A 24654-nucleotide genomic window follows, 5' to 3' on the forward strand; every position below is an offset into this window, starting at 1 on the left:
TGTTGTGATGCTGTGGTCAGAAGAGCTGATGTGAGTGGACAGGGATAGAGAGGCTGTATTACCTTTTTCTCTGGCACCGTCCACACTTCCAGAGAGATGCGGGTAAACTGGCAAGGGCTCAGAGAAGATCCGTAAGGATGATATCAGGCTTGGGAGCTCAATCTAGTCTGTTCAATAAAGAGAAGGTTAAGGAGGGACTTGATTACAACCAAGATGGGAACAGAAATGTGATAACAGAGGCCTCTTTAGTATAAGAGGCAACTGGTAGCTAGAGCCAGTGGCTGGGAGATGAAACAAAACTAATGCAGGTTAGATGTAAGATGCCGGTGAGGGGAATTAACTATTAGAGACGTGCTGGGGGAAGGGGGGATACTCCATGAGGGGAAATGTTTCAGTCAAGACTGGATGATTTCTCTCTAGGTCAGCTGCATCTATTGACCCTGAAACAGGAATTAATACAAAGAAGTCTCTGGCATGTTGGGACTCTTCTGTGAACTGATAAAGGAAAGATGAAGTGAAAAAGGGGGTTCCTTTCTCTGTTCCTCCCTAGCCTATCTGCACAGGGCATTCAGTAGAAAATTAAGCTCCGAAGAAAGGATCGCTTCCTTTTTGCAATATTTTCTTTGTGGTTCCTGGCTGACTAGCATTATCTCAGTCCATGTCACTGGTGTTGTCAGAAATACAGAGGTCTGCAGGGAGGTCGCAGATAGGATGTACGGCAGGGAAAAGGCCTTTTCAAAAAGCTGCTGTTTCTTGGCCAAAGACCCTTGCCATAACCCGCTTGTTGGACGGTGATGCTAAATTTTCTTTCCCAGAGAAGGGCTTTATTTTTGTCACAGTCTCTAGCTTTATTTAGTGCGTGGATGTGAGCGAGAGAAAGAGAAAGAGATGCTAAATACGGTCATTCATTTGTAGTCCTCCTTTGACCGATCTGCAAAAGTACCTCTGCATTTTGGACAATCTGCTTTGCATGTCAGGTTAAACAAGAAGGGAGCTGGGTAAATGTGATGGGGTTTTCTCCTTCTTTCTGACTCTGCGTACTAAAATGCAGAGGGCAAGGAGGTTGGGAGAACTGCCACAAATGCCAGCTCTCATCTGTGTAGACTGGAGTGAGAAGGCAGGCTAAACAAGGATGCAGCAGGAGATAAGAGGCCATCAGTGGGTAGAAGCACAAGAGTCTTAGGGAGAATGTGATTAGTACGTAGAAATGCATCAAGAGGATTAAACAGCAAGGGGAGAAGAGATGCTTAAATTAAAGTACAAGGTTGGCCCAAGGACGAATGGGTATGACTGACCGTGCATACATTCAGGTTGGAAATCAGAGGAAAGTTGCCCCAAGGAGGAGTGAGGACAAAAAGAAAACCTAACAAGAGTTAGAAATGGGGCTTTTTTCTAACAGGAGAAGAGATAGGGGAGCGTGGGATTCAGAGAAGAGACGTAGCCATGGGAGGGCCAAGGGGGAGAAGAGGCTCCCAGTCCTGCTTTAACAGGAACATGTCCCCTCCTGGTTGGCACTGGAATTCATTACTCAGCCAGACTGGCTGGTGGAAACCCTCTCGGTGAGTGCAGGGGAGCAGCAGGTTTCTGGCCATTAAAGCCTGTGGTTCCAGGGTCCAGTAGCATTTCCCACCCAGGGCCTCGGGCATGGACAGCCTGTCTGCTTAAAGGATTTTTGCACCAATGGTTTAAACTCCCATTGCAGATGTGCTGCACGGGTGCAGGAGGAGGCTTATCCCTACATCTTTCTGCAGGGCACGAGGGCAGGCTGCAGTCGTGCAGCACATCTGCAGTGGGAGTTTGCTAGCCGAGTCCAGCTGTTGTGAGCCTTCCCTTTGGCAACGTGGTCTTTCACTTGGGCACGTGGTGGTCCCCGTGAACTTAGTCTGTGGCTGGGCTGCCTGCAGTGGAAGTCCACCAAGGACTTGGGATTAGCTGAGCCCTTTTCTCTGAGCTCCTTTACTGTGAGTCTTTGAGGCCAGCTGCTTTTCTCAAAGCCCATCCTCTCCCTTGGCTTCAGCACAGCGCCTTTGCAGACGGGACCATGACCACTCACGTCACGCTGGAGGATGCCTTGTCCAACGTGGACCTGCTGGAGGAGTTGCCCCTGCCTGACCAGCAGCCATGCATCGAACCACCCCCATCTTCCATCATGTACCAGGTACGCTCCCACTTCTCAGGAGGGAGGCGAGGGTTGTAATGGTGCCTTCCCAAGGTGTTTGGGACAAAGCCTGTGAATGGATGCAACTTTTAACCCCTTGAAAAGGGGAGGGAGATTTGCCTTTCCAGAGCATGCAGCAGCAAGGGTTATGTCTATATGCACTTGTAGCCGTATAAGATACCTGAATCACTTTGAGGAGGTGCAGCGAAAGTGTCAGTGGTGTTGCTAGATCACGTGCATCGCTGTAGGAACGGGCAGATGTAATAGTTGCATCACAGCAGCTTTTCCTGGATTTTTTTTTGATTGCAGTATAACTGTTACCTCTTTCCACACCCTGTGTTGCAGGTGCCCAGGGTTTAGGCAAGCCTGTAGAGACCTAGCCCTGGGATTCCCAAGGGCTGTGTGCACTGCAGGCTAGCAAAAAGGATCTTCAGGTCTGAATAAGACCCAGTTCAGCGAGGGATTAGAAGGAGCAAAAAGTGGGTATAGGTAGGAGATGGGAGAGGGCGACTGCAATAGGAAAAGATCATGACATTGCCTCAGCCTGTGCAGATCCTGTTGGTTCTTCCTTTTATGCGTGTGCTCATGTCTTGCAGCATCCACACAGGTAGATAGGACATACAGCAAATATAGCGTGTGCCCGCGTCCTCTATTCTGCTCTTCCTGCCTTCACGGTCAGTGGGCTCCCTGTGTTAATGTGTAAAGATGCCCACACAACATCGGTCTTGGTGTGCATGTTGGACACTTAAATTACAGTATTTATTTCTCCACATCAACTGGGACCCCCCTTGCATGGTTTTATGGAGCCTTTAGTCATCAGCAATTGTGCTTGTCATCTTAATCAACATGGCTTTAATTGCTGACCGTCTGCTGTATCCCCAGGCTAATTTTGACACCAACTTTGAAGACCGAAACGCCTTTGTGACCGGCATCGCCAGGTACATCGAGCAGGCGACAGTGCACTCTAGCATGGTGAGTCTGTCTGCAAGGGCTGTCCTCAGGGGAGAGGGCACAGTCCCTGCATGCTGACTTGTGAGTCTTGCTAGCAGGTGTGGGCCATTCACAGCAGAGCACTTGTGTGTTTCAGAATGAAATGCTGGAGGAAGGACACGAATATGCCGTGATGCTTTACACGTGGAGGAGCTGCTCCAGGGCCATACCCCAGGTAAGAAACAGTCCAGGACCTCTTCCCTGGAAAGAAACGTTGGAGCAGCCAGCTGGCTTTCCCTTCCAAATGCCTAGGACTTAGCTAGGGAAGACCCTGACGTGGAGAAGGAAGGCTGGAAAAAGGTTCCCGTTGCTTCTCCAAACTAGCCATCCACCAACCAGGGAAAGGAGGGGTGTCTGCTTCTAGGCGTAGCAAGAGAGACGGCTGCTTTAGCAGCTGCAAAGAGTTCTTCTGTTGCTGATAGCTGGCCTAGGGACATGTGCTCTGTATACATGAGCTCTGCTCCATGAACAGGGGTAGGACTCATTTCTGTCCATCCCTGCTAGAACTGAAGCCATGTTGTAGTTTGCATCCTACCGTACAAACAGCCGTTGCTTTCATAGATTCATAGATATTAGGGTCGGAAGGGGCCTCAGTACGTCATTGAGTCCGAACCCCTGCCTAGGCAGGAAAGAGCACTGGGGTCAGACGGGGATGAGATGTGGCTAATTTATTTTGAGGCTGAGATTTATCTCACCCCAGAAGTGATTTCATAGGATCCTAAGGTTGGAAGGACTTCAAGGATCATCTAGTCCAACCCCCAGCACAAATGCACGGTGCTGTGTCCCCAGCCCATTGCATCCCATCCCAGACAGATGCCCCCACCCCCCCAGCATGTACTGGGGGAATTAGAGAAAAATTAGCAGAGTCTTTTCTAACTCACTTTGCCCCTATGGTTTCCTGACAAGCATGGCGGACCGATAACTCAAAAATATCTATGACCAAAATTGGCAAACTTGGCTTGTTTGGTGGCCTCCTTGGAGATCTCAACATCAAGTTATGTTTGAAGAGAAGCCCTTCAGTCGTTTGACTGTCAAATGTGGACAGAGTGGCAGTAAGTTGAGATTTCACAGCTGAGAGAAAGGAGGATATATTTTTAGTATGTGTTGTGAGAAGCAGGCTCCCGAAGCTGCTGGGAGGCAGTGACCCACCAGTGGTGGATAGCTGGCAGTGAGGCCATATGAGACAGGGGGAAGATGCAGTGTCTCGCGTGGTTCCTGCATGTACCACTTGGAGACAACCACCTCTAGGTTGGTATTGTGCAGGTCCTGAGCATGTCGCACAAAAAGAGACGGTAACTGAGTCCTGGCAAAGGCTGAAGGGATCAAAGTCAAGGCTGAAATACAGCAGGATTTAACCCAGTGGTTTGGGCATTCACTGGGACAAGGGAAGCCCAATTTCTGTTCCCTGTTCTCGGTGCTCTGACCCATTGGATGCCATCCCCAAGGGGCTATTGGCTCTCCTGGCATGGGTCTTTCCTTCTCTGCTTTTTTGTGACAAGCTTCCCACGTCTGGATTTTCCCAACATGGAACAGGGGCATTTTTGAAACCTCAAAAAAGTTTCCAGAGATGGGAAAACTACTCCCTACCCCACTGGGCTCAGCACCTGCATGTCCTGCACTGCTGCATTTCAGTACTAATCACTCCACACACCTTTTCCAGGAAAATTCTTCTTTCCCACCACTTACTATTTAGATGCATTTTGAACCCTATTTGCTGCAACAAACACTCCAGCCTGAGTTGTGAAGGGCCTGATCCTGGCAGCACTTACACACACCTCCCTTCTAGTGAGAAAGTTTTTCTTTATATCCAACCTCAACTTCCCTTGCTGCAGCTTGAGCCCATTGCTCCTTGTCCTGTCATCTGCCCCCACTGAGACCAGTCCAGCTCCATCCTCTTTGCAGCCCCCCTGCAGTGAGTTTTAACTCCCCCCCATAGGGTCAGAGCCAGCCTTGAAACCATTCCCTGTGGTGCCAAAAAAAATACCCCCAGGCTTAGTTGGCTAACATTGTGTTTTCTGTAACCTAGTTGTGGTCCCCTCCTCACCCCTATCCCTCTTATGTTAGTCCCTCACTCGGGTACTCTGTATTTCCCTCATGACTTTGGTTCATGAATCTTAACATCCCCTTAGTGCCAAAAACTTTGATCTTAGCCAAAAAAAGGCCAAAATGCTAATGGGAACCTACCACAAGGATAGGCTAGTGCAGCCTCCCCACGGCCACATGCTGATGTCTGCACCTTTTTGATCTGCTGGAGAGGTCAAGATTCAGTTCCCCTTGGGCTCCTCTTTGCTGGCCCACGGGGCCCAGCTTTATGCTCCTGGCTGAATATTTGCTTATTCCCCATGAATTCCTGGGGCTGGTTTGCAGTTTCCTCTGTGATCGCTGCAACAGGCCTGCGGGCAGTGTTGCGGTGGACAGCTTGAAGGAGATCGATGGCACGAGGGAGCATGTGAAGAGCATGCAGGAAGGGGTTTCATGTGCTTTGATGTCTCCCCTCCCCTTTGACAGCTACTCAGCCAAACACGCACTTCCCTTACAGGCATCTGTAGGAGGCACAGCACGTGATGGAGCAAACCCAGTGCCCCAGCTGCAGCAGAGGGGAGGGAGCCCAAGTGATGAAAAATAATTCATGTGACCATACAATTCAAATACTCAGGTCCCGATCCTCAGGGGATGTGCAGCAGGGGCACGGACAGCTTTAGAGCTGCTTTTGCATCCTCCCACGCAGAGGAGCCAGCTGGGGGTTAGGGACTGTCCCAGGCACACGACACAGAAGCTATGGAGCTGCTTTAAATTGTGCTATGTGGTAGCAGGGCCATGCAATTTGTGCCCTATTGGGGAGGCTGGGAGTGTCTGTAGCACAAGGGGATTCCTCCAAAAAGGAGCTTTGGAGTCTGGCTGCTGGTGGTGTGGAGGGGCTGGAGGGCCTTGCCTTCAACTGTCTTGGGGTGAAGTGAGAGGCCAATGAGCCCAGCATGAGATGAATTCAGAACAGGATGAAACTGGGCAGCGTCGGATTGGAGTAAACATGTCTAACACTTCCCAGCGTGTCTGCAAAAGGGCTACAGCGAGGCGGAGGAAACTGTGTTTGCCACTCCCCTTGTCCAGCTTTCCAGGAGCAAGGGAGTTATTAAGTAGATATATTTAAAAGAGAAAGCAAGATCCAACTGAGAAGGCAGGACACCCCCCAATGATGGGGGATGGGATGGGATGGCTGGGATGATGTAGTTGAGGCTGGTCCTGCTTGGAGCAGGGGGTTGGACTAGATGTGCCCCGAGGTCCCTTCCCACCCTCAGTCTAAGTAATCCCAGCATGGGCTTGATTTGCAGAGGGCTCCTCACAGCTGAAAGAAATTGGGCACTGGCAGCTACGTAACATCATGGTGGTGAATTTTTGGGCAGCTCGATGGCATCATGACTTTTGATGTTGTGACAGCGAGTCAGGACTGACTTCATGTACAGGGTTCAGGGCAAATGTGGGGGGATTTTGTTTCTCAGCACAGTACCGGAGGCCACCCCCTATGTCTGTAATAACGAAGAGTATTGCATATCTGAGAGCTAGCCCATGTCCCTTCACTCTCAGTCTGGGCAGCAAGCTTGGGGTTATATCAACACTGGGCACATCTATGCATTTGTTAATGCACCATAGTCACTGCACATTTAGTTTAGTGTTTTCTTAATGAAGTAATAACTGAATGCACAGTAACTTCATTTACCGTGCAGTAGCACCAGCGCATGGTTTTTTTGTGATGGTTACTGCACCATAGCCTTATAACACCGCGCAGTAGCCGATTAGCATGGTTTTTGACCGCCACGCTACTGCACAGCATTATTAGGCTACTGCGTAGGAAGCATCTTGTGTAGATGCATCCGCTGTCCTCAGTCTCAGGCTAGCGGCCACCTTGGCACTTGGACCCTGGCATGAGCATGAGCAGAGGGTGGTGGCCAGTGCCCATCAAAGGGAAATGCCAGCCGGAGTGATGCCAATTTCTTGTTGCATGCCAGGTGAAATGCAATGAGCAGCCCAACCGGGTAGAGATCTACGAGAAGACGGTGGAAGTGCTGGAGCCAGAGGTCACCAAACTGATGAAGTTCATGTATTTCCAGGTAACTGGTGGAGCAGGGAGGTAGGAACCTATCTCATGAATGTTGCATGGTCTGTTTGATCTGGTTTCCTTCCCAGGCAGCCAAGGCAAAGCCTCTCTGGGTCCTCTGAGGGCAAAACCCTTTAGTTCTGCAGCTGGCAATGGAATATGTTCACAGCAAAGCCACATGACTTGCCTGGCTTCAGTTTTAACTGTATACTCAAAATCCAGACCCGGGACAGGAGACCTTTGAAGTTCCTCAAATCTAGCAGACTTCAGCCCTTGCAAAATATACAGACTGCACTATATGTGTTTTGTACCGCACGCAGTACATCTGCCCTGCAATGCAATGTGCATACAGTACAATGTATTTACAGTGCAGTATATTTCTATGAAGGCAGCCACTGTACTGGCTTGGAGAGCCATAACCTTTGGTGGTTGGTTAGTGCTCTGTGTGGAGGATGAAACGACCATTATCCAGAAGCTGAAAGTCAGGTGCTGGATGAAATACAGAGGAGACGAGGTTTGTGTTAGAGGCAAGGATTTTGTCAGGTGGTATCTTGAATTAGACCAACTGCATAGTGAGATAGACAAGCCTTCAAATGCAAGACATTCCTCATTAGGAATTCATCAGGGATATTTGTGCTGGCATTTCTGCAGCAGAGGGGGATAATTAAGGCCAGTGCTCTTTGATGAAGGTAGGAAGTGTCTGATGCCCGATGCCACCCACCCTTCTCAGATGTGATCAAGTGAACATTTTTTGATAGACGTGGCTGACCATGTCCCTTCCCCCTACTCCCCAAATAAGAGTTGTTTGGACTTAGGGTATTTTTCAAGAAGTTTCTTCATCTGTCCAGGGGCAAAGCTAGGCACAGTTTAGATAGTCCTGCAAGATCCTCCAGAAGAGGTTGATAATGGAAGTGTTTGGAGGCAAACAGCCTTTCATGGCATGGTCCAGTATAAGTAAGGACACTAAGGCTTCGATTTAGCAGGTGCACCCCCCAGGGAATTATGCAATTATGTACCTGTGCAATTTTGTGCAAAAAATGTATGACTGTGCATAATTGCATAATTTAACCCAGGTGGGCTCTGTGCCTCCACCTCCGCAGGGCTGGGAGCCCACATGGAGGCCCCAAGTGCAGTGGTGCGTGACTGCACAGCTGGTGAGTGGGGGGAAGCTCCTTTTTGCAGGGGGGTGGGTGGGCATGGGGTTTGTGGGTGGGCATGGGGGTGTGTGTGGGTAGGTGTCAGGCTTGGGGGTGGGCCACCCTGCATGGTGCACAGCCCCTGCCCCTGCTGGCAGGGTTGAAGGTGTGCACGATGTGCAGCAGCTGAGACTCAGTGCATAATTTTTAATTTTTCTCTGCATAATTTTTAACTTTTCTCTGCATAATTCCCTGCAGTGTAAGCAATGGTCAGACTTTTGGTCCCAAAGCGCTCACATGACAGCATGCTGGGTGCTGGCTGGGCAGAGGCCCTGGAGCAAAAGCAGTGGCTCACTTGAAGTGCACAAAGAGCCCTGGGCATTGGGGTCTGCTTTTAGCGTTGACTGCAGCCAGGTCTTTTCCTAGGGCGGGGAGGGGGCTATAACACCCCATTCTGGGCGGAGTGGAAGCAGTGTCCACAACCCGGGACCCCCCTGAAGTTATCCAACCCTAGAGGTTGTGGACCCCACATCCCCTTGCCATTAGCTGCCTGCAGTGCAGCTGCACTACTATCTGCCTCCAAAACCAGATGCAGGGTTAAGCATATTTGTGCAGCACCAGACACAGCCTGGCACTGCAGGGAGATAGGGGTGAGGGTCTGCCAAGCTGGGACCAATTGGCCTCGCGAGGCCTCCTGCAAAATTCAGGGCAGTTGGTCACTTTAATGGGTCATAAGCCTGGAAAGGCAACAGCCCTGTCTCCCTTGAGCTGAGGAAAGGGGTCAGCGGGTGGCTGTTGATGGCCATTTGCCCTCTGGACCAACCAAGCAGCGGGAACAGATATTGCACCCAGGCATGCTGCACCTGTGGGTCACATAGTGCCACCCTGGCAAAGCGGGTGCCTGCTGAGCGCGGCCTTGCCCCGTTGCCTTTCAGCGCAAAGCCATCGAGCGGTTCTGCAGCGAAGTGAAGCGCCTGTGCCACGCGGAAAGGAGGAAGGACTTTGTGTCTGAGGCCTATCTGCTCACGCTGGGGAAGTTCATCAACATGTTTGCCGTGCTGGACGAGCTGAAGAACATGAAGTGTAGCGTCAAGAATGACCACTCTGCCTACAAAAGGTGCGGGGCAGTGGTGGGGAGAGGGACGGTGGGCTCTGGTAGTGTGCTGGGGGGTGGACAAGGACATGCTGCAGCTGTTTCCTAGGGCAGGAGGGGGAAGGTAAGAAGCAGAGACTTGAAGGACTTGAGTTCAAGTCTGCTCTGCCACTGGTTCTCTGTGTGACCTTGGGCAGGTCACTCACCCTCTGTGGGCTTATGGTTCCCCATCAGTGAAAGGATAATAGCCCTGCCATGTCTCACGGGCTCACACAGCACAGGGCATGTGAGTAGCTGAAGCTCTTAGGACTGCCGGCAGGAGAGCTGGATCTTTTCATTCAGAGCTTGCAAGGACCAGAGGGCTGGTAAAGTGAATGGAAATGCAAGGAGTCAGCCTGTGGCTGGGTTATTTTTAACCTCACATACATTTTGGGCCTCTGAACTAAGCCCTGACTTCAAGCGAGGCAGCGGGAATGACACGAGGAGCTCTCCTTTGCAGGGCAGCCCAGTTTCTGCGGAAGATGGCCGATCCCCAGTCCATCCAGGAGTCCCAAAACCTCTCCATGTTCCTGGCGAACCACAACCGCATCACGCAGGCAAGTCCATTCCCCCGCGCACGCTTCTTTCTCCCAGCAAAGTTACAGGTCAGTGGCGCACACGCAAGGTCACCGTCGCCTGTAGGACCAAGGAGCTGTGATTTCACAGCCGGAGCTCAGAGCCCCGCAGGGTTGGCGGCGGAGGTGGCCACAGGGCTGCGATGGTTATGGCCTTACCTCCCAGGGATGGGGCAGATGGGGGTTTCCGCCATATGGGGCGGCACGTGGACCCTGAAGGGAGCATGAAATATGCCCAGAGGAGCACCGAGCTGCCAGCCCATAACTGGGGCTACAGGTGGAGAAAGCCTAGTCCCTGATTGTGAAGCTGTCCCAAGCCCCCTGACTCAGAAGGGGGGAGAGCCACGAGCCATTAAGCCGAACGCAGCAAGTCAGGTCTCGGCAGATGCTCCCAAGGTCCCCTCAGACGTTCCCGACCCCTTGCCCTTCCTCCCTGGGGTTCACATGGGGTGTCTCGGCGTTTCAGTGCTTGCATCAGCAGCTGGAAGTGATCCCGGGCTACGAGGAGCTGCTGGCGGATATTGTCAACATCTGCGTGGATTACTACGAAAACAAGATGTACCTGACCCCCAGCGAGAAGCACATGCTCCTGAAGGTACCCCACGTCCTGGCTCCTGGGGTGCTGTCTCTTGTCTGCTCCCACGACCTCCTGCCCGGCTGGACACAGCCCTGGGTCCCACAGACGTCCCGCACAAGCTTTCTGAAGCATTACCGTGTTCCCAGCCTGACCGGAGCAAAACTCGTTCTTTTCCTTGTCGTTTTTCCCTGTTCTTTCTGCATCCCATCCCTCCTTATCTTCCCTCTCTTATTCTCTACCATCACCTCTCTCCTTCTTGGCTCTCCCCCTGGCTAGCAGCTGGCCTGTGCAATGCTCCAGGGATGCGTCAGGAACCAGAACTCGTGGTAGAGGTGATATCTTTTATTGGACCAACTAGATTTTTGCAAAAAAAAAAAAATTCTTTAATTGCAATCTTTCCAGCACAAACACCCTTCTTCAGGCATAGGAGAAAAGATCCAGGGATGTGCTGCGCTGTTTGGACAGCAGGTGGTGGTGCTCACAGACGAAAGGCACTACAGACAGGGATGCTTCTGTTTCCATATGCAAGCACTTAGAAACTGGGCTGTCCCTGGTAGCAGGTGGAGAGAAGTCGGAAGCAGCATCGTGTGCCAGAGCAAAACCCTGCATCTGACCCCCCTGCAGATTTCGCAGTCCTGCATGGTGCAGCTCGGGGTGGTCTCCAGCAGTGCTGCAACAGCTGGGAACCCTGCCACTGCCAACAGGCTGAAACATCCCTGGGGCAAAATTACAGATGTTCCCTAAAAGAAATGCAGAACTCTAGAAGTCTTGGTTCAGAGATGATACCTTTTATTAGAAGAAAATCTGCAGAAAAAGATTTTCTTTTTGGTGTGATTTCTCAGCTGGTTTCATAAACGTATCATCTCTGAACCAAGACTTCTAGTGTTTTGCATTTCTTTTTGTCTCAGACCAACACGGTTGCCAAATACATCTCTGACAGATGCTCCCTAATTCACTCTGAGAGGAAATGTTTCCTGCTTTTTGATGGCATTTTTGGCTGCCTAAACTGCCTTTTGAGGGGTGTTTTGGGAGGAGGGGAGATGCAAATTACCAAGGCAAATGTACTGTGTATTGACAAAAAATATTTGTATTGACAAAAGATATATCAGTATCTGTATGGACGACATATTTGTCAAAAATATAGAAATATTTTTAAAATTTATATGTATATATATTTATCAATATATAAATATATATATGTGTGTGTAATATATCTATTGACAAAAGAGATCAGATTCACCCAAAGAACCTTGTCTTAACAAAAATGTAATTCCCCCATTGACCTTTCGGCTTAGCTGGAGCTGTGATACTGGAGCCAGAAGTGGCATCTTCACATGCCAAATTCAAAGGCAACCTCTTCATGCCATTGCTGGACAATAACTCTTGCCTCTTCTGTGATCTGGTCCTCCCAGGTGATGGGGTTTGGTCTGTATCTGATGGATGGCAACGTCAGTAATATTTACAAACTGGATGCCAAGAAGAGAATCAACCTCAGCAAGATCGACAAGTTCTTCAAGGTTAGTGACCCGCGTGGGGTGGGCTTGGGATTATTGCAAACTGAAAAAGTTAGCAGAAATGTTTCTTTAAAGGCTGGCTTTCCACTGGCATGATGCCGTGAAATGACCATGGGGATACAGTGACCCAAACAGCCTCTTACCTTGGTTCCTGCTGGTTCATGACATAAATTGTGGCCCTGGAAGGAACAAATAAGTGTTGGAGCCTCCCGCTAGCTTGACTGCACGCCCCGAAAGGCTCCATAAAGTGTTAGCGCAGAGGCTTGGTGAAGCAATTTAATTTCCTTTCTGCTGGGGGGAGGAAGCCATGCCGTGTGCTGCCATCAGAGCCCTTGGAAGTGTCTTCCTCTGCCAGATATCCTTGTGGGGTTGGGTGCATCTCCTGTCCAAGCTGGCCCACTTCCACCAGCTGCTGTGGGAAGGTGCGAAGAGCTAATACGCTTCCCTTCTCCTGTCCTTCCTACCCTCTGTAGGTTTCATAGTTTCATGGTTAGTAGTGTCAGAAGGGACCAGAGCAGATCATCGAGTCCGATGAGGTTGTCTGATTGCACTCCAGGGCTGGGAGCCCAGTGCTGGCACCCCCTGACCTGAGCCGCAGCAGTTCCCCATGCAGAAACCTTCTTCTTCCCATTGCTGTCATCCACAGGGCTGAGCACACATTGCGTGCTTAGTGCATGTGTGGGTCATATCAGACCCCGCAGACAGGTCTAGCTGTGGACAGCACATGGTAGGATATTTTCCTTGTGGAGTTGATTGTACCCTGGGAACTTTCCATGAAGTCCTGTTGACCATTAGTTCTCCTTACCCAGAGTCCTTTTGCCAATAACTTTTTTGTTTTTATTGAGTCCTATTGGCTGAATTCCTCTCCTAAAATGGGAGAAAGCTCCTGGTTCTGGTAACTGCTTCTGCTCTGCATCAGCTTCACCCTTGCAATGACAGCAGCCTCTGCCCTTGCCTCGAGGCACTTGCACCAGGGCTGCCAGGCCCTGCCTTTTCACCCGCAGCCTGTGCTGCAACACCAAAGGACTGAGCCCGTGGTGATGTCTGTGCACGAGAAGCTCTGCTAATTTGGCTCTCACGTGCAATGAGATGGCATAACGAGCTGACAAGCTTCTCTTAGACCTCCAGGAATCTGAGCCCACAGCTCACCAACCCTAGGAAAATTATTAAAACTGCCCAAAATGTTCTGGCTGCTCCCCTTGCTCCTGTTTGCCGCATTGAGCTTTAAGCTTGGTTCAAATCAAGCATCATCGACAGAGCTTGGCCTTTTCAGTGCGTTTGGACTGCTGTGTTAATGGCTGTGATGCTCTTTGAGCATCGGAGGACAACACAGGGATATAAGTATCTCTCGCTGTGCTAAAAAGCTGTGCTAATTCCAACTTTCTTTCCACTCATGCCACATGTGGTATCTGGTGCTGTCTCATCCAAATGCACCTGTCTGCATCACCACATCCCAATGGAGAAGGATCCAGCTCCACCCCCCCCCAGCTCCTTTTTCTAACCAAATTTCCAGGATCTTGAGCTGTGAAGGAAGCTGATTTTGTATGTAAAACCCCTGTAGAAGGTCACCTGAAGACAGCCTGGCAAACCCTGTGCTCAGACCCATCCGAGGAGGTAGATGGAGGTGGTAATAGCAGCCCTCCCTTGAGGATAGGAGAATTGCTACCACTGCCCCATGAGCAGTGGTTGTTTTGTCACTGGATGTTTGATGATCGCTTGCTTTGGGGTTACTTTTTCAGCTAAGATTAAAATATAGCCAAGTCAGAGACCCCCTCCCACCACACACACACTTCTTCCCCTCGAGACATTTCAACAGCCAGGGAGGGTGTATCTCCTTCTCCAGAACCTTATTAAATGCAAAGGGAAATGATCTTTGAGCAACCAGTTGTTGCTCATCTTTCAAAGATGCGTTGGGCTGGCTTAGGCCTTTTTGTGGCAACTCTAGGGCCATTCTCAAGTCATAGCTAACGAGAGCGATACCAATATTAGCCATGTGGGCACCAAACCAACCTACTGGCCAATAAACCTCCCAATAGTCACAGTGGCAAGCTGTCATTCCCCATCCTCAGGACATCTAAGTCATCTATGCTTGCAAAGCACAAACACGTGGAGCAGACAGAATCCAAAGAGAGCTGGTCTTTGAGGAGAAGACTGCCTTCATTGCAGGAGAGAGGTCCGCCTTCATTGCAGGAGAGAGGTCCTCCTGGAAAACTTGGACCTGTGAACGGTCAATCCTGCTGCTAGCGTCTTGGGAAAGCGGTGCCCCAGACGAGAGACACCAGGGAATCATCCATTTCCATTTGCTCTAGGAAATGCCCTGAGGATGCTGCAGCCCTGCTCATTTTGGAAGTAGAATTAGCCCTGGCTGCTGTGCTGCTCTTCATCCCGTGTGTCTGGGTTTCTTCGGGGGTGCCAGAGGTGTTGTTTTGGTATCTTATGCATCTTTTCTACACATGCGCTCTCCCTTCTCCAGCAGCCGTCGGGGCTGCACAAGTGCCCACCGTCACATCCTGGCACAGCCCCTTGTTTGACAATAAGGTGTCAGTGGCATCAGGGGAACGGAGGTCTTTGAGGGTTGGTTCTTCAGTGTTAAACACCTTGCGTTAGCCTCCAACCACTTGCAGCCGTGGCCTTCAAAGTTGTGACTGTCCCCGAGACCAAGACTATCTGTTCCTCCCTTGTGTCCGTGTGTGTTGCTCTCCAGCCGCAGGAGGTCTCTGCTGTATTTCAACCATCTTCTGTTTTCTTTTCCAGCAGCTGCAGGTGGTCCCTTTATTCGGCGATATGCAGATAGAACTGGCCAGATACATTAAGACCAGTGCTCACTATGAGGAGAACAAATCCAAGTGAGTGCCTGCCGTAATGTCTCTTGGCTTTTGTGTGTCCTGAGTGGGTAGGGAGTAAGGGCGTGGGCCCAGCTGTCACCCTGTGCAGGGTGTGTGTGCATGTGTCAGCTTGTCTCTGCAAGCATACGAGTGCGTGTGCATATACAGCCAATGGCACGTGTGAATGTGAGCAAGTCATGATGTGGACTTAATTGCCCGTGGGTATGAAAGCACGCGAGTGTGCGCACAGTCCCGAGTGGCTCTGTGGTTGTGATCGCGTGGTGGGCTGTGAGCCCAGACACATGGATGGGGGAGCTCAGATACGCACCCATGAGCGTTACGTGGTGCGATGTCTGTGCTTTGGTGCTTGCCTGGGTGAGTGTCAGTACAGGTGCTCACGAGGTGTGTGCGTGCCCACATGGACAAGCGTGTGTAAGTGTGCAAATACAAGTGATGTGGACCTGCTCTGGGCAGATTTTCATCCGCAAGTTTGACCCAGGATGAAAAATCCCCCAGAGCATGACCGCAGCACCGGCTTCTATCTGTGACCCCGGGGCACCTGTCCATGGGGTTAGTGAGCATCCTGCCCAGCTGGAGGGTTCACCCTGGACAAGGAAAGGCACACCTGTTGCTCCAGTGCTTTAGATGTGAATTCTGTGGTACGGACAATTCAGTTTTGCCCCAGGGTTTTCCATGCCAAGTGATTCAAAAGTGCAAGGGGGTTGCAAGACGCTAATCTAGAATCTGGACCCAAATCCAAGGTAGCAATCCTGTGTAATGAGATCGAAAGCATCGGTGGATGTTGCATCCAACCCATGTGAAAAAGTCACAGTTGTCTTCACAGTTCTGCACAACTGTTGATTACTGGTGAAAAGGACTGGAGGGATGAATGTGTATCTCCGAGATAGGTTCGGACACGAGTGCATTGGTGACTTGCCTGCCCTGCCGATCTGAGCTGTGCCTGGCTGAACGGGATAATCCTGCCTCACTCGGGGGGCTGGGCTGGGGGAGCTCACATGGTCCGGTTCAGCCCTGTTTCACTATGGTGCTCTGATATCACTCGGGCTTTCGTGCGCAAAGATTCATCCACGGGACCAAAAGCAGACAAGCAGCATACAGAAGTGCGCTCCCTTTGTGCCTCCGCTGTTCTTTGGAGCATCTTTATTTCTGCCTCTTCCCGAAGGTGAGGTTGCTGCTGGCGGTTCTTGCCGTGTGGGCGTGAGCCCTCGGGAAATGAGCTAAACGCTGCAAACTCAGCTCTCCTTCGTCCTCAAGGTTGGCTTGAGATGAGATGATGGAAGCGTAAATCACGGAGACCCTGCTCCATCCGCAGTCGCTACGCAGGTCCCTCTTGTCTTGCCTTGCAAGGGGAGTAGCCTCCATACAAATAGCCCCAGGCTAGGAAATGCCATTTAGTGCTTCATCAGCTTGCTTCATATTTGGTTTTCTGCAGTCAGAGCGGAGGCCTGAGCCACCTCTCCGCTGGGAGGAAAGGATGGTCCTTCACTTTCCAACCTCAAATGCACTTTGCACGTCCTCATTCTTCAGACTGGCTGAAACATCGTGATTGTTTTTCCTGGGGAAACATTTTGAAATTTTTTTTTCTTAAAAAAAAAAGTCCTATTTTTTTCAGTCTTTTGGACAATGTTAGGTTTTGAAAACCGTTTGGGGTAAAACAACGAAAATGTGTTGCTTGATGAAAATCTTAAAGACTTCCAAAATCAAATGGCATGGAGATTTTTAATAAACGATTGCACATAAAAACTGGGGAAGGTCTGCCCACATATAATTTTTTTTTTTTTGGTTAAACCACTGTTGTTCATACTAAAATATTCCCACAACCATTTTCTAACAGCTCTGCTCACTTTGTCCTCTTCAAGACTAGCTGGCTGGTGACTTCTCTGTTTCTCCATCATTTCTAACATGCCTATCACCCCAGCCGCAATGCACTGAATCTCTCTCCCTGCCTTGCTTTACTAACCAGTTTCTTTCCTTAGTCGTTCTCCAGCCAAGGCGCTATGGGACTTGGGCCTTTAAACTGTTTCAGGGGCAATTTTATATATTCCCTGTACTGAGGCTCTTGCTTTCATCCCTTTTCCCCTTCTTACCCTTCCTCTCCCTTCCCTCCTTCCAAGATGCAATTAATTGTTGTCTTCCTTGCATGGCATTTTATTTCTCCCATATGGACTTGATTATATGTGGCAGGCTGGGCTGGCACCGCACTGGGCGTCCTTGCTAGCCTGCCCAAGTCTCTTGGGGGAAGCGCAGGACGCTGAGACGGGTAAGAGTCGGCTGGTGGGATCGTGGGAGACCAGGCGTGACGAGGAATAACGTGGCCGAGTAGGTGACAGGTCTGCAGCGGCTGCAAATGTCTCCATGAGGAGCATCACTGGTACTCGGCCGAATAAGCAGCTGACTCAGGTGCCTCTTCGGCTGGTGAAGGCGCGAGGCCGAGGGAGCACGATGGATCGTACCACTGCCCGTCAGAGGCTCGAAGCAATCGTCATGGCAAATAATGCACGAGATTTCTCTGGGCTGAAATGTCTGCACAAAATAGTTGTGGCACAACTCCGAGGTCAAGTCCCCAGATGGTCGTGCCCAGGAGAAGGGGGTTCATTTGTGACACGGTCTCCATTTAAGTCCTGGCCGGGAGAAGGGGATTCACTCATGATGTGGTTTCAGGTCTCCTTTGCATTTATTATACCACCTTGCACTTATTATTGTGGCAATAGAAAGGGGCTAGTCTGGCCCTCCCTGCGAAGTCCCTGACGCAGCCAGTGGGAGCAGGGGGCTCAGAGGAAACAAGTCGAGCCCCGTAAACCGTTCCCTGCCTTTTTTTCCAGTGCAGGTTTGTTTGTTGGGGTGGGGATATAGTCCAGGTCCAAAAGAGGAGAGGGAGGGAGGCATCTTTTCTGGCTAGTCACTCACTTTGAGGCTGGCTGGTCTTAATCTGGAAGGAAAGGAAGGGGCGATGCCGTACAGCTGCACGGCAGCTTAGATAATGGCTGCCCGTCCACGACCGTCTGTCCAGCCCCCCCTCCACAGCCAGTAGGTAAGTACAGCACGCACCTCTGCATTTTGTGAGAGGCTGAATTGAAAAAGACCTCCACTGATGGCAGGGGTAGATGAAAACCATGCCTGGCGCGGTGCAAGCCATCCTCCGGATGGAGAAAGGCCGTATGCCCATGTGTGTGCACGCACACATTGTGCGGTGTCTCGGGCCGGGATGAGGGGCAGGGTGGGTGTCCGCTGAGAAGGCACGTCCCGAAGAGGACATGCTTTAAGGGGGAAGGAAGCAGCAGAGCCGGACAGCCACGTTCAGCCCGCTCAGGAGGCTGCTTTCCTGCCCAGGTGGACCTGCACCCAGAGCAGCATCAGTCCCCAGTACAACATCTGTGAGCAAATGGTCCAGATCCGCGACGACCACATCCGCTTCATCTCGGAGCTCGCTCGCTACAGCAACAGCGAGGTAAGCACCGCCGGGCGCCTCCTTGGAGGGCGCTTGGTGCCTGCACGCCGGCCAGGGAAGAGGCCAGGCCGTGGGGTGGCATACGGTGCCTGTGGGCTGTGAGAGGGGAGAGGGACATAGTGGGGGACGTTGCTCCACGAGTCACGTCACCTTCCCCCCCGGGCCGTAACCGTCTCCCCTGGATGGCCTGGGCGCACGGTGAGAGCTGCAGTCTGCTGCAGAGCCATTAAATGATGGCGATTTCTGGTATTTGCTGCACAAGACTCTTCTCTTGCCTCTAAAGCAGAAACTTGAGAAATGTTTTTGATTATTGAAGCACAAAGTCTATGAGCTTGGGGTCTGGGGTAGAGATGAGCGGAGGATTGGTAGCGTGCAGAGGTCCAGGGGGATGAATTGTTGGAGAGCTGAGGAAATGCAGACACATTGACGGAGGTGTTGGGGACCTGCCGGGGACCGGGCTGGAAGGGGAAAGGAGCACAAAACTTCTGTGGTCCCTGTTTGGGGTCTCATAGCACTTAGTGGCTGGTGCGTATCTGTCTTTGCATGTCTTTTAGGGGATCAGTTGTGTTTTTGAATGTTGGCTGGACATAAGAAAGAATTTCTTTACTGTCCGAGCCCCCAAGGTCTGGAACAGTCTGCCAGCGGAGGTGGTTCAAGCACCTACATTGAACACCTTCACGAGTAAATTGGATGCTTATCTTGCTGGGATCCTATGACCCCAGCTGACTTCCTGCCCTTTGGGCAGGGGGCTGGACTCGATGATCTCCCGAGGTCCCTTCCAGCCCTAATGTCTATGAAATCTATGAAATCTATTATAACGCAGATTCATTAGTAAAATTACAAAAAAGGATATGTGATTAATGATGTGATGAAACATTCATAATCTAGCACGCATCATGGCCCATGGATGTCAGTGGAGGTGTAGAGGGAGGCTGTCATTCATACCAAAACAAAGCCCCTCTCAGGGCATGGGAAGGAGGTAACAAGGAGAAAATAATAGGGCTTTATTGTGGTTTTGATTTATTGGCTAATGGGAGGCCCCTTCTTCTTGGCATCTGGTAATTGTTCTGCTGCTGCTGGGTCGCTGGCATTTATGACTGAAGCTCTGCTTTCCAGGGTCCCTACGCCTTTTCTGTATTCAATTTAAATGATTGCAAAAGTGCTCAATGAATAAAAAAAGGGGTATCCCAAAGACCTGGATAGTCTTGGAAGTGTCTCGCCAGAGCTTTTGAAGGAGCAGGGACGATAAAAGAGGGGTTGTCTATTTTCTCCAGTTTTGCTGGACAGGGAATAAGTTGAAGCAAGGCCCAGTGATTGAAAAGGGCTATATCCAGCTCCATCTGCACAAATATTTGGCAGTTCCTCTCAGGGAATATATTGCCCATCGTGTTTCTATCTCTGACTATGAAATCATTTGAGCTGCATTTTGGTGGCAAATCAAGAGCCACGAGCTCTCTCGCTCCATGGAGGGCATTTCCGGCCGGGCGGTTTTCTCCGTCCCATGCTGCCCTTGTGTGTTTTGCTCCAGGTGGTCACCGGCTCAGGACTGGACAGCCAGAAATCAGATGAGGAATACAGGGAGCTCTTTGACCTGGCCTTGCGGGGGCTGCAGCTGCTCTCCAAGTGGAGCGCCCATGTCATGGAGGTGGTGAGTACCGCATCCCCCAGCGGACCATCCTCACCGGCTTCTTCCCAAGAGGGCTTGAAATGTTTATGGCCAAATTCAACCAGAGAAAGGCCACACACAAAAAAAAAAGAGAGAAAATGTACTCAAGGATGTAGTGAAATGTGCCATTTTTTACTGACATGAGGGCAAGCGCACCATCTCAGAAGAGGAAGGTGATGGAGGGTGTTGCTGCATGGAGAATTTTAGGAATAAATCATGGAGGTCAAACGCATGTTAGGGAGGGAAAGTAAATGAATGGCACCGCTTGCAGCCCTCCAGTAAGGTTGTGAGGGGCATGGAGGGGGGATAGCCTCTGGAAGTAGCTCATTCAGTGCTGGGCTGCTGGAGAGCCGTGGAGGGGGTGCGGGAACGTGTCTCTTGGCCCTCTTCCGTCCACACGGCTCTGCTCCTTGTGAGTGACCCCGTTGCCCTGCCCTTGCTCTCTTCTCCCAGTATTCCTGGAAGCTGGTTCATCCCACGGATAAGTTCTGCAACAAGGATTGCCCGGGCACCGCGGAGGAGTATGAGAGAGCCACCCGCTACAACTACACCAGCGAGGAGAAGTTTGCCTTTGTGGAGGTAGGTGCAAACACTGCCTCCAGTGCCTTTAAAGGAAAGGATGATCTCTTAGCTAAGGCAGTCGCTGGTGTATCAGCGTCCAGCTCCCTACCATGCCCCAAGCCCTGCTGGGTGATGTCTTGCAAGTCCTGGAGAGCTACTTTTTGAAAGGTATAATTGCTTTCTGTGGGAGCTGGATGCTCGCGGACATTGGGGATCTCCATCCGGGGACTGGAGGTTTCACCGAAGCGGGGGTTAATACTGCTACTCTGTTCAGGCAGGGGGGGAACTGGTTGTCTGCATTTTCTCAGGTCATTGCCATGATCAAGGGCCTGCAAGTGCTGATGGGCCGGATGGAGAGTGTCTTTAACCAGGCCATCCGAAACACCATCTACGCCGCGCTGCAGGACTTCGCTCAGGTGACGCTGCGCGAGCCGCTCCGGCAGGCCGTCAGGAAGAAGAAGAATGTCCTGATCAGGTCGGGATGTCAGCCTTTGACTGTATCTCAAATGCAGAGATCCAGAATAGCCCTGGGGGTCAGCCTCTCTAGCCAGCTGTATACCATCTCCCACGTCGGGCAGGCGCCCGTCAGCAATGCATTCAGAAACAATTGGTACAAAGTGGTTGCCAATGCCCCTGAGACACAGTCAGCATGTCCAGTCCAGCCCGGTCCTCCCAAAGCTGCCTTGTGTGAGCAGCTCATGCCTGTCTGTCTGGCTTTTTCCATCCCTTATGGATGATAAAGGCTGGAAGAACTAGGGTTATTTAGTTTGGAGAAGAAAAGACGGGTGGGGAGGAGGATTTGATAACAGTCTTCAAATACTTGAAGGGTGATAACAAAGAGGATAGAGATGGGCTTTTCTCCATGCCCATTGGGGATGGGACTAACAGCAATGGCCCTTATGTCTATGAAATCTGTACAGTCTAGGAGGTTGAGCAAACCCTTGGCTGGGATGACGGAGGGCTGGACTAGACGGCCTGGTGAGGGCCCTTCCAGCCCTGCGTTCCTATGATCCCACCGCGTGCGTGGCTTCGGGTACTTTCCCCTGCAGTGAAAGTCTGACTCGAGCATTTTGCTGTCCCCCTCCCAGCGTCCTTCAGGCCATTCGGAAGACAATTTGCGACTGGGAGGGAGGCCGCGAGCCCCCGAACGACCCCTGCCTGAGAGGCGAGAAGGACCCCAAAGGCGGATTTGATATTAAGGTCCCGCGGCGAGCGGTAGGGCCGTCGAGCACGCAGGTAGGTCCAGGCTGTCCCATTCTATGGGTGAAGCAGCTCAACCCCAATGTTCTCTTTTTTAGTTCATCTTTGATCCTAAAAAACTCTGTTGTTGCCTTTGTGCATGGTTTGCTTTGCAGTGCTTAGGCTGCCTTTTTAGGGACCTAATGGCTTCAGACTGGGCGCATCTACACATGCAATTAATGCTATTTGGCTTTACTGTGCAGTAAATTTACTACCTGCATGTGCAAGTAGCAAATTTACTGTGCGAGACTAATTTACTGTGCAGTAAGCACCTGTACGTGTAGGTGGTGACACTTTACTGCGCAGTAGATTAGTCTATTGCACAGTAAAGCATCTTGTGTAGACACAGCCACTGATAGTGAAGTCAGCCCACAGACTATTGCTAGGAGCTATGTGGCCCAAAGAGCCTATCATCACTTTGTGATGACTACTTTTTTTTAAGCTGTACATGGTCCGGACCATGCTGGAGTCGCTGATCGCAGACAAAAGTGGCTCAAAGAAGACGCTGCGGAGCAGCCTAGATGGGCCCATCGTGCTGGCCATCGAGGAGTTTCACAAGCAGTCCTTCTTCTTCACACACCTGCTTAACATTAGTGGTGAGGCCACAACCAGGCAGGGGTGAATCCTGCCCTCTTGGGCTGTGTTTCCATACCCCGGTAGCCTCTTGATTAAGGATGATTTTTCCAGCAATGGGTATGGACAGGGGTGGGTGGTGGGGGTCTAGTTAAGGCACTGAACCTGGTTCTTATGAAATGGTGTGGGGAGGTGTCTCTTCTCATCTCTGCCACAGGCTCTCTAGATAGCCTTGGTCAAGTTCCCGAACCAGGTGTCCAGTTGTTAAGCAGGGGTAGCAATCCTTCATGTTCTTTGCCACTGAGGGGATGAGATACCGCAACCATTTGGTGCAGTTTAAAAACAGTGTTGGCAGAGAACAGCCTAAACCCTAGTTGAATCAGGCCTCCCATCCCTTGCTGTTGGATTCCCTGGGGCTTTCCTTCCTCGGTAACCTCCCCGTCCTTCCGCTGCGGTGGGGCGGGACGTCCCGTGTGTTTCCAGAAGCCCTGCAGCAGTGCTGCGACCTGTCCCAGCTCTGGTTCCGCGAGTTCTTCCTGGAGCTGACCATGGGCCGCCGCATCCAGTTTCCCATCGAGATGTCCATGCCGTGGATACTCACGGACCACATCCTGGAAACCAAAGAACCCTCCATGATGGAGTAAGCATCTTGGATGTGTCTCCATTCACTAGCTTTCTGCAGCCCAATAAGGGTTAGCATTTAGATGCAGCTGCGTGATCCTGTAGTGTGTAGTCATGGCAACAAGGGTGACCAGTCCTTTTGTACAGCGCCTAGCACAGTGGGGTCCATGATTGAGACTCCCAGGGCATAAGAGTTGTCACCATTTGTTATAAAGTGAATGTTTCCTTATGAAAAGACAAGGAGCAATGGGCTCAGGTTGCAGCAAGGGAAGGTGAGGTTGGATATTAGGAAAGACTTTATCACTGGGAGGGTGGTGAAGCACTGGAGCAAGCTACCCAGAGAGGTGGTGGAGTCTCCATCCTCGGAGGTTGTTAAGACCCGGGTAGACAAAACCCTGGCTGGGATGATAGAGTTGGGGCTGGTCCTGCTTGGAGCAGGAGTTTGGACTAGATGTGACCTCCCGAGGTCCTTGCCAACCCCTGTGCCTTGCTGAGGCAGAGGTCAAGATGTGCCGAGGTACCTTTGTCTAGCTAGAAATGCACAAAAATGTTTTTAAAGCACAGCCGGGAAATCATCTTATGTGGGGAAATCCTTAAAAAGCACAAGGCCAGCTCTTCTTTAGCTATGTCCAGTATGAGAGGGAATATCCATAGGGGATGGAGAGAGAGGATCTGGCAGGAGGGGTCTCCAGCAGTCCTTTTGGGGTTGGGGCGGTGTGTATGGTCGCATCACCTCTGCTTTTCTTGCCAAGATGAACATCACACTAAATAGTGATTTGTTCTCCTCCCCAGGTACGTCCTCTACCCCTTAGACCTGTACAACGACAGCGCCTATTACGCCTTGACCAAGTTCAAAAAGCAGTTCCTGTACGATGAGATTGAAGCTGAAGTGAGTTCTGGGTGGCTGGATTTACCTGTTTCCTAAGGGCCTGATTCTGCAGTCAGGTCCATCTTTGTGGATCCAAGGAAAGCAGACTATTAAGATCATGGAGAAGAGTCTTAAGAGGGTAGATCTGTCCACGGACAAAGAGGAAGCAAAGGGTATTGTGAGAGTTAAAGTCAACTGGAGATGGAAAGCTTGGCTTTTCAATAATAAGTAATAGGAGAATAAGAGAGAGTGACAAAGGCTCAGTTGTCCTATTTCTTTATGCCATGAGCAGGGCAGTCCAGTTTCCAAGGGATGTGAAATGCAGGTTGTCATGCTTTGGGACTAATAGCCCTGTGCTAAACAGACATAAGCCCACGTTAGACTCTTATTAGATGCCGTTTATGCCACTGTATGAGATGTGTACCTCTCTCTTCCTCAGGTGAACTTGTGTTTTGACCAGTTTGTGTACAAGCTGGCGGATCAGATCTTTGCCTATTACAAAGCCATGGCCGGCAGGTAGGAGAATCCCATTATCACTGATTATTAATCCTTCAGCTTCATGTTTGATATGTTCAGGTACGAATGCAAGGTGCATAGGGGCTGGGGAGCATCCTCAGGGTTCAAGGATGAAAGGAGGCAAGATTCAGGATGGATTAC

General features: G+C 50.8%; 1 protein-coding gene across 6 annotated transcripts in view; it reads left to right on the forward strand.

Annotated features, from left to right (window-relative positions):
* The first annotated feature begins 2020 nt into the window (after positions 1-2020).
* Positions 2021-24654, forward strand: part of CYFIP2 (cytoplasmic FMR1 interacting protein 2) — a 45464-nt gene continuing 22830 nt past the window's right edge. For 4 of the 6 annotated variants that reach the window (XR_002101158.1, XM_019535282.1, XM_019535285.1 and 1 more), the window contains exons 1-18: positions 2021-2158; positions 3041-3130; positions 3246-3323; positions 7153-7254; positions 9313-9494; positions 9970-10066; positions 10551-10679; positions 12074-12178; positions 14930-15021; positions 18352-18469; positions 19998-20117; positions 20589-20714; positions 21005-21171; positions 21785-21932; positions 22378-22531; positions 22992-23148; positions 23922-24018; positions 24437-24513. Coding sequence is in view for 5 of the 6 variants with exons in the window: in XM_019535282.1 (XP_019390827.1) it covers positions 2042-2158; positions 3041-3130; positions 3246-3323; positions 7153-7254; positions 9313-9494; positions 9970-10066; positions 10551-10679; positions 12074-12178; positions 14930-15021; positions 18352-18469; positions 19998-20117; positions 20589-20714; positions 21005-21171; positions 21785-21932; positions 22378-22531; positions 22992-23148; positions 23922-24018; positions 24437-24513 (2156 nt within the window). In the remaining variant the exon portion in view is untranslated. The remainder of the gene's footprint in view (positions 2159-3040; positions 3131-3245; positions 3324-7152; positions 7255-9312; positions 9495-9969; positions 10067-10550; positions 10680-12073; positions 12179-14929; positions 15022-18351; positions 18470-19997; positions 20118-20588; positions 20715-21004; positions 21172-21784; positions 21933-22377; positions 22532-22991; positions 23149-23921; positions 24019-24436; positions 24514-24654) is intronic. The other 2 variants (XM_019535283.1, XM_019535286.1) reach the window with 1 other exon arrangement.

This window comes from Crocodylus porosus, unplaced genomic scaffold (genome assembly GCF_001723895.1).
Source record: "Crocodylus porosus isolate Cpor-Errol unplaced genomic scaffold, CroPor_comp1, whole genome shotgun sequence".
NCBI classification, from domain to species: Eukaryota; Metazoa; Chordata; order Crocodylia; family Crocodylidae; genus Crocodylus; species Crocodylus porosus.